The sequence below is a fragment of the Epinephelus moara genome, chromosome 5, assembly GCF_006386435.1.
Source record: "Epinephelus moara isolate mb chromosome 5, YSFRI_EMoa_1.0, whole genome shotgun sequence".
Classification (NCBI taxonomy): domain Eukaryota; kingdom Metazoa; phylum Chordata; class Actinopteri; order Perciformes; family Serranidae; genus Epinephelus; species Epinephelus moara.
The window spans coordinates 172,430-185,405 of NC_065510.1; the positions used below are offsets into that span (position 1 = coordinate 172,430).

Sequence of the window (12,976 nt, forward strand, 5' to 3'; positions counted from 1 at the left end):
CTCAAAGGCCTTTCACTTTGACTGATTTCCCATTGGTTTGCAGTTTATATTGATTCCTTACTGTGCTTGGTCCCACCCAACATCCTGTTCAACAGGAAGTACATCACAATCAAGGGGTCTTTCATGACCCCAGACTTTACATTTGTCACACAGGAACAGAATATCATTTCTAAAACCTGAAACAGGTTAACAGCTGAGTCTCCAACAACATAAACTCTGCAGTCAACAACAGTAATGCTGCTCCACATTCAAAGTTTATGACGTTTTTGTGTTTCTCAAAAATCCAGTTTCAGCACCCCACTTTCCAAAGCGCCCTGAACTGCGTGTGAACTCTGAGTTTTGATCTTAAACAGGCCAGAGAGCTGCTCGGGGCAGTTTCTCTGAGAGGGCTGTTAGGACTGAATTACAAGCGCACACAGAGGTGCAATAAACAATTCGGGGACTTGTGGGGGCCGGAGAGGAAGGAACCAGAGTGTTAGGTCATCCTCTGTAAGCTCATAGTGCCACAGAGAAACTTCCCCCTGCCTGCCAGCCAAAAGCCCTGAGCTCAGACCAGACAAACACACCTCCAACACACACACACACACACACACAAACACTAAAATCACTGTGGGAAATAACACACCAGCCAAGTGCAGCTCAGACTGGGCTGCAGCTCTGCAAAGCCTGCCTGCTCTGCTCGCCGTCTGGCAGGTAAACAACCATTGTTTGGAGGTGCTGTTCTTCAAACTGGCAGGGTGGCTTAGGCCATGTCCACACTGAGCTGTATAAAAACACATCTTTCCTGACTGAGGCCGGTCTGTGTTTTTTGACAGTGACTTCATGTGAACACTGGTCTCGTGTTGTAGTGTGCCAGGAAAACAAAGTGCTTACAAAATAATGACACAAGCCTGGTAAAAACTTTCCGTCACCTCTGATGCGCTCTGCGACTGCTCTTTTTGAATGTCAGTAAAGCTAATCACAAAAGGCAGGTGTTGGTGTTATGAGCCAGATTTTTGTTGTTGTTGTTTGTTTCAGACAACTTCTATATTTGAAAAATAGTGATTTCACCAATATCTTTTGGCAGCAACACTTGTTAACAGGTGGGCTTTCAATGGGAAGAACTTGAGTGTGTGGTCAGATATAATGAAATTACATTGTAAGTGACCATATGAGTGACTAACGACTGAAAAATGCAGAAGAGATTTAGCCGTTTTCCTGTTGTTTTTGCATTTCAGCATGAACAGAACTTTTCAAAAACAACAGCTGTGTTTCAACTTCACACTACATACTAATCCTTCCCAAGATTCAAGTAATACTTCACCGACGAAACGACCATTTGTAAATCTATTAGTCAGTATATAAAGTGTGTTCCCATTGATATATTTACAAAATTAAGTATGTTTAAAGGTATAATTATTACTAATGTCCCATGATGCAATGCATACATGAAATGGAGAAGCAGCTTAGTAGAGAAAGAGATGTGGATGATTGTGGGGAAGGGCTCAAGGACCGTCTCAGGAAACTTATTTAAGCTATTTATTTAAGCTTTCTTATTTTATTTACCAGCACAGCTGCAGCGAAGCAGCAGAGCTGCAACAATAAATTGATTAAATGATTAAAAACTATTAAATTAATCCCTAAAACAAAACATTTGACGATGTCATCTTGGTCTTTGGGAAACACTGATCAATATTTTTGATGATTTTTGACATTTTATAGACCAGACAACTAATCAATTAATCAAGAAAATAATCATTAGATTAGTCGTGAATCAACATAATCATTAGGCGAAGCTTTAATAGCCAGTAGCATGTTTGTCCATGCAAATCCTTGATTTTTTAATTCATATGTATATATCAGTATAAAATGAAGTGTGGTAATTTTTTCTTGTAAAATCTGGGCTTCAAACTCATAAAAGTGACAATACTGAGCCCCTGTAGAAGGATTCAGAGACTTTGCCTTGTGGAATAAACAATTTCAGCTCCTAAAATGTTTGTATGTAAATTGTGTATTTGTTGGGGACTATTTTCAGCAGCAGATTAATCCACATCTGGTGCTCCATTGAGTATTTGTGGCAGCAGGATGGTGTATGGGTCTAAGTCAGCGTGTGTGTGTTCATGGTAATGAAGGAACATGTCATGAAGTGCAACAGCAGCTGGGTTTCCATCCTAATGTGGTGCAAATTTTACCAAATTTTCAACCTTTTCCATTCACAACTGTGATGCAAATATTGGGAGTTGGTTCATCTAGATAAGCAATAGGGTGGCATCAATTTTCCAGTCAGGTGCCATTAAACCACAGCAGAATAATAGGGTGTAAAGAGATGACGAAATTGAGAGAGCATTGGTCAAACGGCAAACAAAGGAAAACAATTGATGTGAAAAAAAAAAAAACAGAGCACACTGAACTATGAAAATATAGAGATATGAACAGCTAATATTACAGCTGTGTGCTCTGGGAAGAGTTCTGGTAACAGGCCTGTGTGCACACATCAGCTGTTAAAAACCATCCAGAGACGATAAAGTGAGCTTGCAGTATCCTATGCAATGGCAGCACAAGTGGCAAACGTTATGGCAACACCACCACATTGTCCTCCATTCATCTGGGAACGTAAGCGCATCATTTGTTCACCAAATCTGTTTCCACTGCACATTGACCGTCTATAAATACTATAAATTTCCCCCTCACCCAAGTGTAAAAAAGTTTTTGCAATACTTAGAGATTTCCACTCAGTATTTTTTAATGCGCAAAATGAAAATGCATGTTCTTGAACTGGCTCCATTCAGGATTCTTGGAACCTTGGTGTTATCGGACCAACTATTGATGAGACTGCTGATTTCTCACTTGACTTTTCCATTCTCTTTTTCCACGACTTGTCCACCGACGTTGTCACAGCTCACCACTTCAGGTCAAGGGAAACCTGCTATATTTTGGTTCCAGTTTAGAACCACCTTTCCAGCTTCTGAACCAGTTTAAATGCAATCAAAATGCTCTTAACGGTTCAAAATTAGGTTCAGGAACCAAAACAGAACCAGCTCCATGTTGGTGGAAAGGGGGTGCTAATGTAGCTCATTGATGTGTTTTTAATCATTTCTGGACAACAGCTCTATGGCACAGAGGAAGAAGATAAATCAGGCTTTGACACACAGTATTTACTTACTTTTGTTTTTTTGTCTTTTTATGGGATTTTCTGACAGTAAGAAAAATATAGAATATCATCAGCTACGTCTAGAGCTGCTTTCAAACCGCTGTGCAGCAGCCGCCTCCTGTAAGAGCGTTCCCCAAAAAAAGGAAATGGCGCCATTCCCCAAAATTTTGACATATTTGGACAATTTACCAGTCATCTGATGTCTGGTGGAAATTTTACCTGGGCCCATTTTTTCTTCTGGTTGTCTTTACAACTCGCTAGCGCCATATTATACAACTCATATTCAGACACCAACATTATCGGCTCCTCCATCATGTCTTCTTCCTGCTTCTGCAATGCCCACCTCCTTCTATCTGATAGTTCAACACGGTGAACTCTGCCCAGCAGAGCAAAATCTGTACATGTTCAAATGGGTGGCAAGCCGTCAACCACATCATACCCCTATCACTGTGTTCGAAACAGCTTCCCCTCTGCTGCTTAATGGCTCGGTTATGCTTTTTGCATGGATGGATGCATGGAGACTAGCTGAAGCGGGATCCTGACAAGGAAAAGTTTAGCTCTTTTATGCCTTGTTTGGTTTCTCCTCACAGCAAACCAATGTTCTTCCAAACTGTGGGGGGGCAATGCATCGAAAACATGTCTACAGCATGGTTCTCCACACATTCCCGCCTGCGAATTTGTGAATCCTAGGACAGCGGAGGCATGACAATCCCACTCCTTTTGCCTTACTCTGCATCTGATTGGCTTACCCTGACATTCCTAACCTAACCCTTAACAATCCCACTCCTCTTGCCTCCTCTACTAGCCAATCAGAGTAGAAGTAGGGCGGGTCATGCCTTCACTATCCTTGGATTTACGGATTTGCTCCCTGTCAATGTAATTAGAAAATGTCAGATGTGCACAGACAGGTGCAACGGGCCACGTCTGATGATGTGATGTCAGTTTGGCCATGTGGACACTTGCAGCCATTGCTTATACGTCCAGTAAAAACTAAGCATTACCCTCACTGAATGACTGGAGATGGCAAGTTACCCTGCAGCAGTGTGAAAGCTCCTTCATTCAGAAAAAAACAAAAAAACATAGCTTAGCTGTTTTAGATGAAAACATGAACCCTCCTCACCTCTTTTCTGGACCCAGCCTTCCTTGACGACGTTCTGGTCGCTCATGGTGGCTTCTCCTCGTCACCTGTTCTCCCAGTTCTCCCAGTGTGGTGACTGTGAAGGGACAGTTGTTGGGGAGGGTGGGGCGGCAGGACAGTTTGTTCGGCTGCAGCTCAGTCAGCCTTCCGTCTGAACGCCGCTTGACCTCCGACCTCCAACCTACCTGCGCCCACGCTCACCTCTGATCTGTTAACTTGTTCCCCACTGAGTCCGTAATGTCTCCTTCTCTTCCTCTCTTTCCCACAATCACTTCCTCTTTCCTCCTCTCGCCCCACCGACCCGACCTGACGTTCTCTTGCTGTCTGCTGTCTCTCCCCCCTCCTAGACTTCCACACCTTTATTCTTTTCTTTACTCCCCTCTTTCTCTCCCTCCCTCCTTCCTTCTGTTACTCTATTTGTTTTCCTCACTCCCTCGTTCTCTCAAACTTCTTCTTCTTCTTCTTCTTCTGTGTTCAGGCGCTCCAGCGGTGAGTCAGCCTGGAAGGAAACGGAGGCAGAGAAAGGAGAGAAGGCAGAAAAAAAAAACATACAGAGCAGGTCAGTGGATAGTTTCCTTCACACAGCAAACACAGCAGGCTGCCACTTATTGTTCAGAGCCTTAAACACACTTCCTGCCTCCTTACCTCCTTCTACCCTTCCTCCTTGCCTCCTCACACTTTCTCCCTCTCCTCTCCTTCTTTAGTTCCCTCCCTTCTTCATGAACTCCATCCTTGCCTCCCTATTAAATCCCAAACTCGGCCTCGGATCCCAGTCTGGTACCCACTGTCCCAAAAATCAACATTAATATCCTCACATTTATCCCTTAATGCTTACACGGCCACTGGACAATGTATTTACATTTCCACTTCACACTACTCGACTCACACTGTAGTATCAGACCGTCATTGAGCTAAAAACCTCAAAATGCATCTTGACATTACACAAACTTGCTGCCGCTATGGGGTAGTATGTGTGACACAAAATATTCATACACAAATGTATATGTATGAGGCAGAAATAAAACAATAAAGATTATCGATAAGCCGCAAAAATCAAATGTACACAATTTCTGTGGGTTTTTACACTCCACTTTGTATTGGAACACCTGCACAACAATTTCCCTTGACATAAATATAATTTTATCTCAAGTGTATATTTCTGTTGCTTGAAAAGTCTTAACCTGACCAACTTCTTTCTGGAAGCTTTGTCCCAATTTATGTCTGTCTGTCTCTGAAATAATGACACTTTCAGGTTGCTTCCTTTAAGTTAAAGGTTCTATGTACCACTACATCTTAGCTTTACTTTAAAACTTTGCTGACACTCGTAAGCAGCACTCGTAATAGAGCTGGGCAATATGGGTTGAATCAGTATCTTATATTTACAGAGATTTTGCTGTATATTACAATATGCAAAATGTCTGCAAAGAGGTTCAAAGCAGTTAATAAGTGCCACTGTTGTGCATTACATGAAACAAAACTTGTTTTAACTAGGGCTGAATGATTTTCAAAAAATATCTAATTGCGATTATTTTGACTGATATTGCTATTGCTATATGATTTGTGTTATTAAAGGGAATGATAACCTTAACGTCATTATTCTAATTTATATTTAAAAACATTAAAATGATTATGTTGTGACTTTTTGAGGGGATCAGTACCAAACAAGGATGTTTTCTGAAAGCTGTAGTTGGTAAATATATTTATATGGGAAGCTGACTTAGCTCGCTAACTTTGGGGCTAACTCTGGTCACTTTAAACAGCAGGTGGCAAGCAAGACAGAAGAAGAACTTGTCTTAGGTCTTGGGGAGTTGTTGCATTTATTCACTGACAAACAGCCTAAACTGTTCACACACTGCACTGCTATGTTTGACTTCATACTCTCTGCTGCTGTCAGGAAGACTGTATATAAAGGTGGATGACGCGTCTCCTCTCTCACTGTATAGAAGTTAAGCTAAAGTATTACGGATATGGCCGCTGCCATCTTGCTCTGGTGGCGTCATTCAGAGCCAGAGTCTGCCCAGTAGCTACCTCCACGGTATCAAGTTTCCCGCCCATATACCTGTCCGACCAACCTGGAGCAGCACCACTGAATGCGAGCCCACTGATTGGCTCCCACAGCTGTCAATCATGTTGTAAAACACCCATTTTTATAGCACTAAATAACTAATTAAATTCAAACTTATCAGAAAAACACTTGTCCAGACAGCAGGGTGATAAGAACTACCTTAAATGAAAGCTTTGATCTTTTAGTTTGGCCCGTGTCCCATCCACTGACATGGAGAGGGCGGGCTTTATGACCTATACTGCAGCCAGACACCAGGGGGCGATGGAGATGTTTTGGCTTCACTTTTGGGGAGCTGACATGTCGTCCATCTTTATATAAAGTCTATGTGCGGCTGTAACAGCCTCACTGTCACCATCACCAGAACACACACGTCCGCTCTCCCCACTCGCACCTTGTCTTGCTACGTACACAACGGGGCATCGAAATGAGACACCAAAATCTGCATTAAGATTCAGTCTAGTAGGTACAAGTCATTTAGGAACCGAAGCCTTGTTGGCACTGGATTTCGGTACCCAACCCTATTCCTTACAAGTTCTACCCACAAAGTCTTTTTTAAAAAACAGAGGGGTGATGTGTCATGACCTGCTGTTTATAGCTTGCGCAGAAACTTCTGTTTGGACTTAAGGGGGGAGAGACCGAGCACAGTAGTAGTTTTATCTAAATCATCTTGTTTTGAAAATCAAGGGAAGCCAAAATCGTAATTGAAAATAAAATCTGATTAATCACCCAGCCCTTCTTCCCACACATTTATGTGTGACAGTCTACCATGATTAAAACATCTGCCGCCACGTTTCGATATTCTATTTTTGGAGCTGGAGCGTTCATTAGGAGTGTTTTTGGAATATTATTTTCAGTTATTCATCGCTCCACACTCTTGCAACACAGAGTGAACTCTGGGTACAGACGGAGCAGCAGAACGCCTGGGCAGTGAAAGTGAAACTTAACCGTTCATTGCGCTGGGTCTAAAAGCACAAACAGCTTCTCCTGTCTGCATTTAGAGGGGGAACACAGACTGATACACAAAACAAAAACAGAAAATTTGCCACCTTCGTGTAGTCTCTAGCGCAGCTGTCAATCATGTCAATCGATGCTTGTGATCTGTCAAACATGAATCAAGACTCTGTTACTGCATTGCCTATTTCTCGCCTCAAATGTTTTCAGAAACATATTTTAGTGTACTGTTTAGCTGTGAAATGAGAATGACTGCTCTGAACAATGGGCAGGGCAGTTTTCAGCACCACTGTTTCCAACATGGTGAGAAATAGGCAATGCAGTAACAGAATTTTGATTCATATGTGATTAGTTTGACAGTTTGACTGCAGATCATGAGCAGTGACTGAAGTGACGATTGACAATGATGCGACAGCTGCATTTCAGACTCCTCGGCTCTGATCAGTTGTTCTCCACGAGCCGTTGTGGATTCCAGCATCCTATGTCATTAGAGGCAATAGGAGGAAGAGGAGGAGGAGGAACATGATTTGTTCACGTCTGTCTGTCTCATGTACGCCTTTCAGAATGAAGTGCCAGATTCAGCAAATATGACACAAAGTCATTTTCATAAAAGTTACTAACTGTATCTTTAAGTCAGTAGTATGTGATGTGTACGCTGGAAAATCTCTGCAGCATGACAACATTTAATTTAAAATGTTTTTTGACACACATTTCACCTTTTACAAACATTGTGCCTCCTGCAATGTTGCAATTTTGATCAAATGTCCATCATATGTTAAGCCCTAGTGTAAACCAAAAACCTAAATTTGTCATGTTTGACACAGAGCTTTTTCAGAATCTTTACTATGAGCAACAGAACTGTGAACGACAACATATTACGATCAAATCATCAGGATATGATTCTGCTAAAATTTGGTAAACAATCACACAAATGTCCCGCCCTATGATACAGTGACAAACGCCACTTTGACATACCTCTGTGTTTGAAAGCTGCTGTTCAATACGCCCCGCCTTTATGAATTTAGAGGTAAATGTTTTCCTGTTCAGTATCACCGATGATTTATGAATGATTTTCTTGTAATATATCACACGCCTACTGCTGCATGTTACTGTATATATATCCAGCATCAATATCAATCCATTGCTGTCTGTTATGTTCATTATTTGTTTCCACTAGACATATGACCATTGCACTTTACTGCTTATTTGCACGTCTGGTTGGATGCTAAACTGCATTTTGTTGTCTTTGTACTTTTGTATCTTATCCCATGGGGCTCTAATCATAGGTCTATATCATGTTACCCATTATAAGATAACCTTCATGCCCCACTCCTGCTGCTATCTTACAAGGACTTTAATAATAAAACATGATTTTTTTCTGAGTTAAACTGACTTTTCCCCTCAACATCATTTTATCATCTCCTCTTGGCCAGCATTCCCTCTACACTTTAATACATAATTGGCAATAATCACATTCCCTATAATGACTGTGGATCATATTTTGACATTTCAGCACCAAGCTTTAAAGATGTTGAGGATGTTGTGGAGGGCAGACTGGCCATGTTCCTTCACTGCACACCATCAAGGGGGACATCCAACGCTGGAAAACAAATGCGAGCCCTCCAATGACAACAAAAACAATGGCTGACAGGAGCAGCCGTTGTATATTTCAGAAGCCGGTTCAGAGCTGCGGCCCTCGGTGCCACCAAACATCCCCCCTCCAACACCAATGTGTCTGATGTATTGGCCACGATTGAGTCCTTCACCGCACAACAAACAAACAAACAAATACTGAAACAACAGCTTTTGTTTCAAGGGCGTGTGGTGTCATTATCTTGTTACATAACAACATCCGCTTGGCGTGCTCCGTTATGTTTTAATGGACGAGGGGCGAACAAATGTGTCGCCGTTACTTCTGTACCGAGCAGCCGCTGAATAAAATAGCCCGGTGTGAAATGGCAGGGTCAGGGAGACGGTTGTGTAAGCCAGGCTGGCCTGTGATGGCTCGGCTCGGAGGATGCGAACTAGCCAGGGATGCTAGCGGGAGGAGGGGGGTGATGCTACCGCTAATGTTAGCCGGCTAGCTGGATGCCTGGCTGGAAGGCTGGTTAGCATAGCGGGCTAACTGACAGCCGCTGGCAGGCGGTGGAGCCGCGATGTTATTTACATGTTTGTGATGAAACAACTCCGGTTTGCCGGTTTTATTTATTCATCTCGGGACAGAGACGCGACGCTGTGTTTTTTGAAGGGATGGGAGACCGGGGAGGGGGAGGAAGAGGAGGAGGAGGAGGAGGAGGGGAGGGGAGAGGGGGGAGAAACGGGGAGGTTGGGGGTGTCGTTCATCACGGAGATGGGCCGAGGCCAGACGGACGGTACCGTTACCATTACGAGCCCTCCCCTCCCTTCTGCAGCAGCATCCCGGCGCCGCATCCCTCCCAGACCGGCGAATGACGAAGCAGCAGCGGCGGCAGCCCGCTAACGGCGGCTAGCTAGCATGCTAACCTCCGCTCCCACCCGCTCCGGGCTCGACACAAACCCGCTCCCAGTGCCCCCAAAACGACGACCCCAACCCCCGCTCCCTGCCTTCCTCCTTCCTCTCCCGGCCCATACAAACAACCCCCACTCCCACCCACAACACGTTATAGCATATTATCGTAATTATTTCACCTGGTAGTCGAAGAATGACAAGGATGCCCCCCTCCTCCTCCTCCTCCCTCCTCCTCCTCTATGGGCACTGGAGCATCCAACGGTCCCTCAGTGGTGAAAACAGGAGGAGGACAGCGATGGATCCATAGCCGCGGATTCCGAGTCCAGACCGTGGAAGCCGAAAAAGAGGAGGGTTTTTTATGTGTCTGTCCCAGACAGACAAGAGACTGCGGCGGCAGACAGACACACGGACGGACAGACAGACAGACCCGCTCGGCTCCTGCTCCCTCCGCAGCTCCGCCAGGAAACCTCGCTCGGCTCCGAGTCGGCACGTCACGTTCAGCCAGATCTGACTGGGAGGACTCCTGCTGCATTCACGGGCTGTCGGACACATGAGGGTTCATACGGTTCATACTGAAAACAGATCAAGCCAGCTGGGAAATGTGACAGAACCAGTGGTGGAAGAAGTATTCAGATATTTTACTCAAGTTAAATTACTAATAGCAAACTGTAAAAAAAATACTCCACTACCAGTCCCGCATTTAACATCTTACCTATTTTATTTTATTTTCCACTTTAATGTGCCACTTTTAATTTATTTAAGATAAGATAAGATAAGATAAGATAAGATAAGATAAGATAAGATAAGGGTTAACACACGGAAAATTTACTTTAGAAGCAAGAGAAAAAAGGGGGAAAGTGATTGCGTGCTAAATGGATAACAATATTACAAAAATAGAAATGAGATAAAAATATTGTCAAATCTCTCTCTCTATATATATATATTTATACACACCTTTTTCATGTACAGATGCTTTATATCCATGATTGATAGTTGCACATGATATTTTTTTCTTGTAAAGATAATATTTTTAAAAAAAATATATTATTAATTTGTCAAACCACACAATCCCTGGCAACTGGCAGTTGAAATGCAGCAACCACATAACCCTTTTTAACACAACACACACAGGGATATAGCACAGGGTTGGCCATATTACAGCGCCACTGGAACAGTTTGGAGGATGGATGCCTCACTCAAGGGCAGCACCCAGGATGCAAACTAGCACCTCTCCAGCTGCCAGTCCATATCCCTTAGTTGGGATGTACAAGGACTTGAACCTACGGCCCTCTGGGGTAGCCAAGTCCCCACAGACTGAGCCACTGCTGCCCCTATAAATATAGATATATATAAATACTATTGCACAGTAAGTGGCAGGGCCTAAATATTGCATGGTAGGAAATTGCACAAGAATGTGACACAATCAAACAGTTTTACATTTTATTATGCTGTCTTGTTAAAGAGTCTGACTCCTGTCAGTATGAAGGACTTGTGGTAGCACTCCTTCTTGCACTGTGGGTGCAAGAAGTTGCATTCTTTTACTTTCTCTATTTATCTGTACTATTCTTGTCTTTGTGTTGCTGCAACAACTTAAATTCCCAAACAAAATCTTATGTAGTTTACATAATTCCATATTTATTCCAGGAAGTGGGGTGAAAAACTGTAACTAGGGCTGTCAGATAAACGTTGTGGAGTAAAAAGTGCAATATTTCCTCTGAGATGTAGCGGAGTAGAAGGATAAATTAACATAAAATGGAAATACTCAAGTGAAGACCAAGTATCTCAGATTTACTTTAGTACATCTACTTATTTACATTCCAGCACTGAAATTTGGGGCAGCCAGGATTTTAGAAATACTGACGTCATGAGTCCACCCCACAACATCACCACTTGTAAATAACTTTGACCAGAAACCAAACAAGGTCTCTGTTTGAACTGCAACTTGACAAATGCCACTCTTCCCCTGCACATTTTTTATGTTTGCACCATATTTAACATAATATACCACACCATGTTGTACTTAATCTGCACCACTTGTGCATTGTCTTTTGTTTCTACTTTATATTTTGTCCCATATTTTGCTTTTTTGATACTTCATTTGTGTCAAACACTGTAGCACAGGGGTTTCAACACATTTGACTGCATGATGTAGAGCTATGTTGAGTATGTGACAAATAAAAACTTAAAACTAAAAATAAAGATAGTGTAGAAACTGATATTCTCAGAACCAATTAAATTAAGTTGTTTTCAATTTACTGTCATGTAAGACAAACGAAACAGCAAATACTCCCATTGGAGAAGCTTAAACCAGATCATGTTTGGTATGTTTGACCATAAAGTTAAATGCTTATTGAAATAGTTGCAGAAACAAATGAAACTTAAATGGAAAAACTAAATTTTGAAAAATTCTTAGGAGTTGTCAAGGTTTGAGAGCTCAGCCCACCAAGAGTTTACAGTTCATGGTGGTGCAAATCTTATCTGATTCACATCCAAGCTGTTAATAGTGCAGAATCTGCATTTTATTTCTGGTATGAATTCCAAATATACCATCTAGTTATAAAAAAGTTGAGGATTTAAACATGTGTGATGCAGCACAAGGTCACATGTGCTGCCTAAAAACATCTGACCCTGATGGTGACTTACAATTTAAAATTTTTAAATGAAAATAAAGATTTCAGCTTTACGTCGAGGAAGGATAGCCGACCTGCTAAAAGTTGATATAAAAGTGAATCATGTTTATGAATATGAGGACATGAACAACGCTGTTCATTCTTCTGCAGGACTGAACCTGTTCTGTGCACATGATAATGCCGATGAGAAACCTTTATTGTTCCATGAGTTTGGTTTTGCATCACACCAGTATTGTTTGTTGCATCATGACATGTTTATGGGCTGCAACTGATAATTATTTTAAATTATCTGTATTTTTTTTCTTGAGAATGAAGCTCATTCTTGACCTTGGAGAAACAGTAGATTGACAGAAGTTTAAGTCCACGTAGTAGCCTTTTCTTCTTGGGTTTTTACCCTTCACTTGTTATCTCACGGTTCTCATCAGCAGAGTAAGTTTCCATTCATGTGTGAAGATGATCAGATGCAATTGAAAGCTCCGGGTGAAAGTAAGAAGCAGCTGAAAGCTTCAGAGAAAGGCAGTAATTGACCCTTGATTTAAGACGATCTTGTCAGTTTATTTATTAAATTTTCCTG

At 42.2% G+C, this 12,976-nt stretch overlaps 1 protein-coding gene across 1 annotated transcript in view; it reads right to left on the reverse strand.

Moving 5' to 3' along the window:
• Positions 1-10,267, reverse strand: part of akt3b (v-akt murine thymoma viral oncogene homolog 3b) — a 32,957-nt gene extending 22,690 nt beyond the window's left edge. The window contains exons 1-2 of the mRNA XM_050044106.1: positions 9,952-10,267; positions 4,251-4,767 (exon numbers count right to left, since the gene is read on the reverse strand). Coding sequence (XP_049900063.1) covers positions 4,251-4,296 — 46 coding nt within the window. The 5' untranslated portion in view covers positions 4,297-4,767; positions 9,952-10,267. The remainder of the gene's footprint in view (positions 1-4,250; positions 4,768-9,951) is intronic.
• Positions 10,268-12,976: the final 2,709 nt, after the last annotated feature.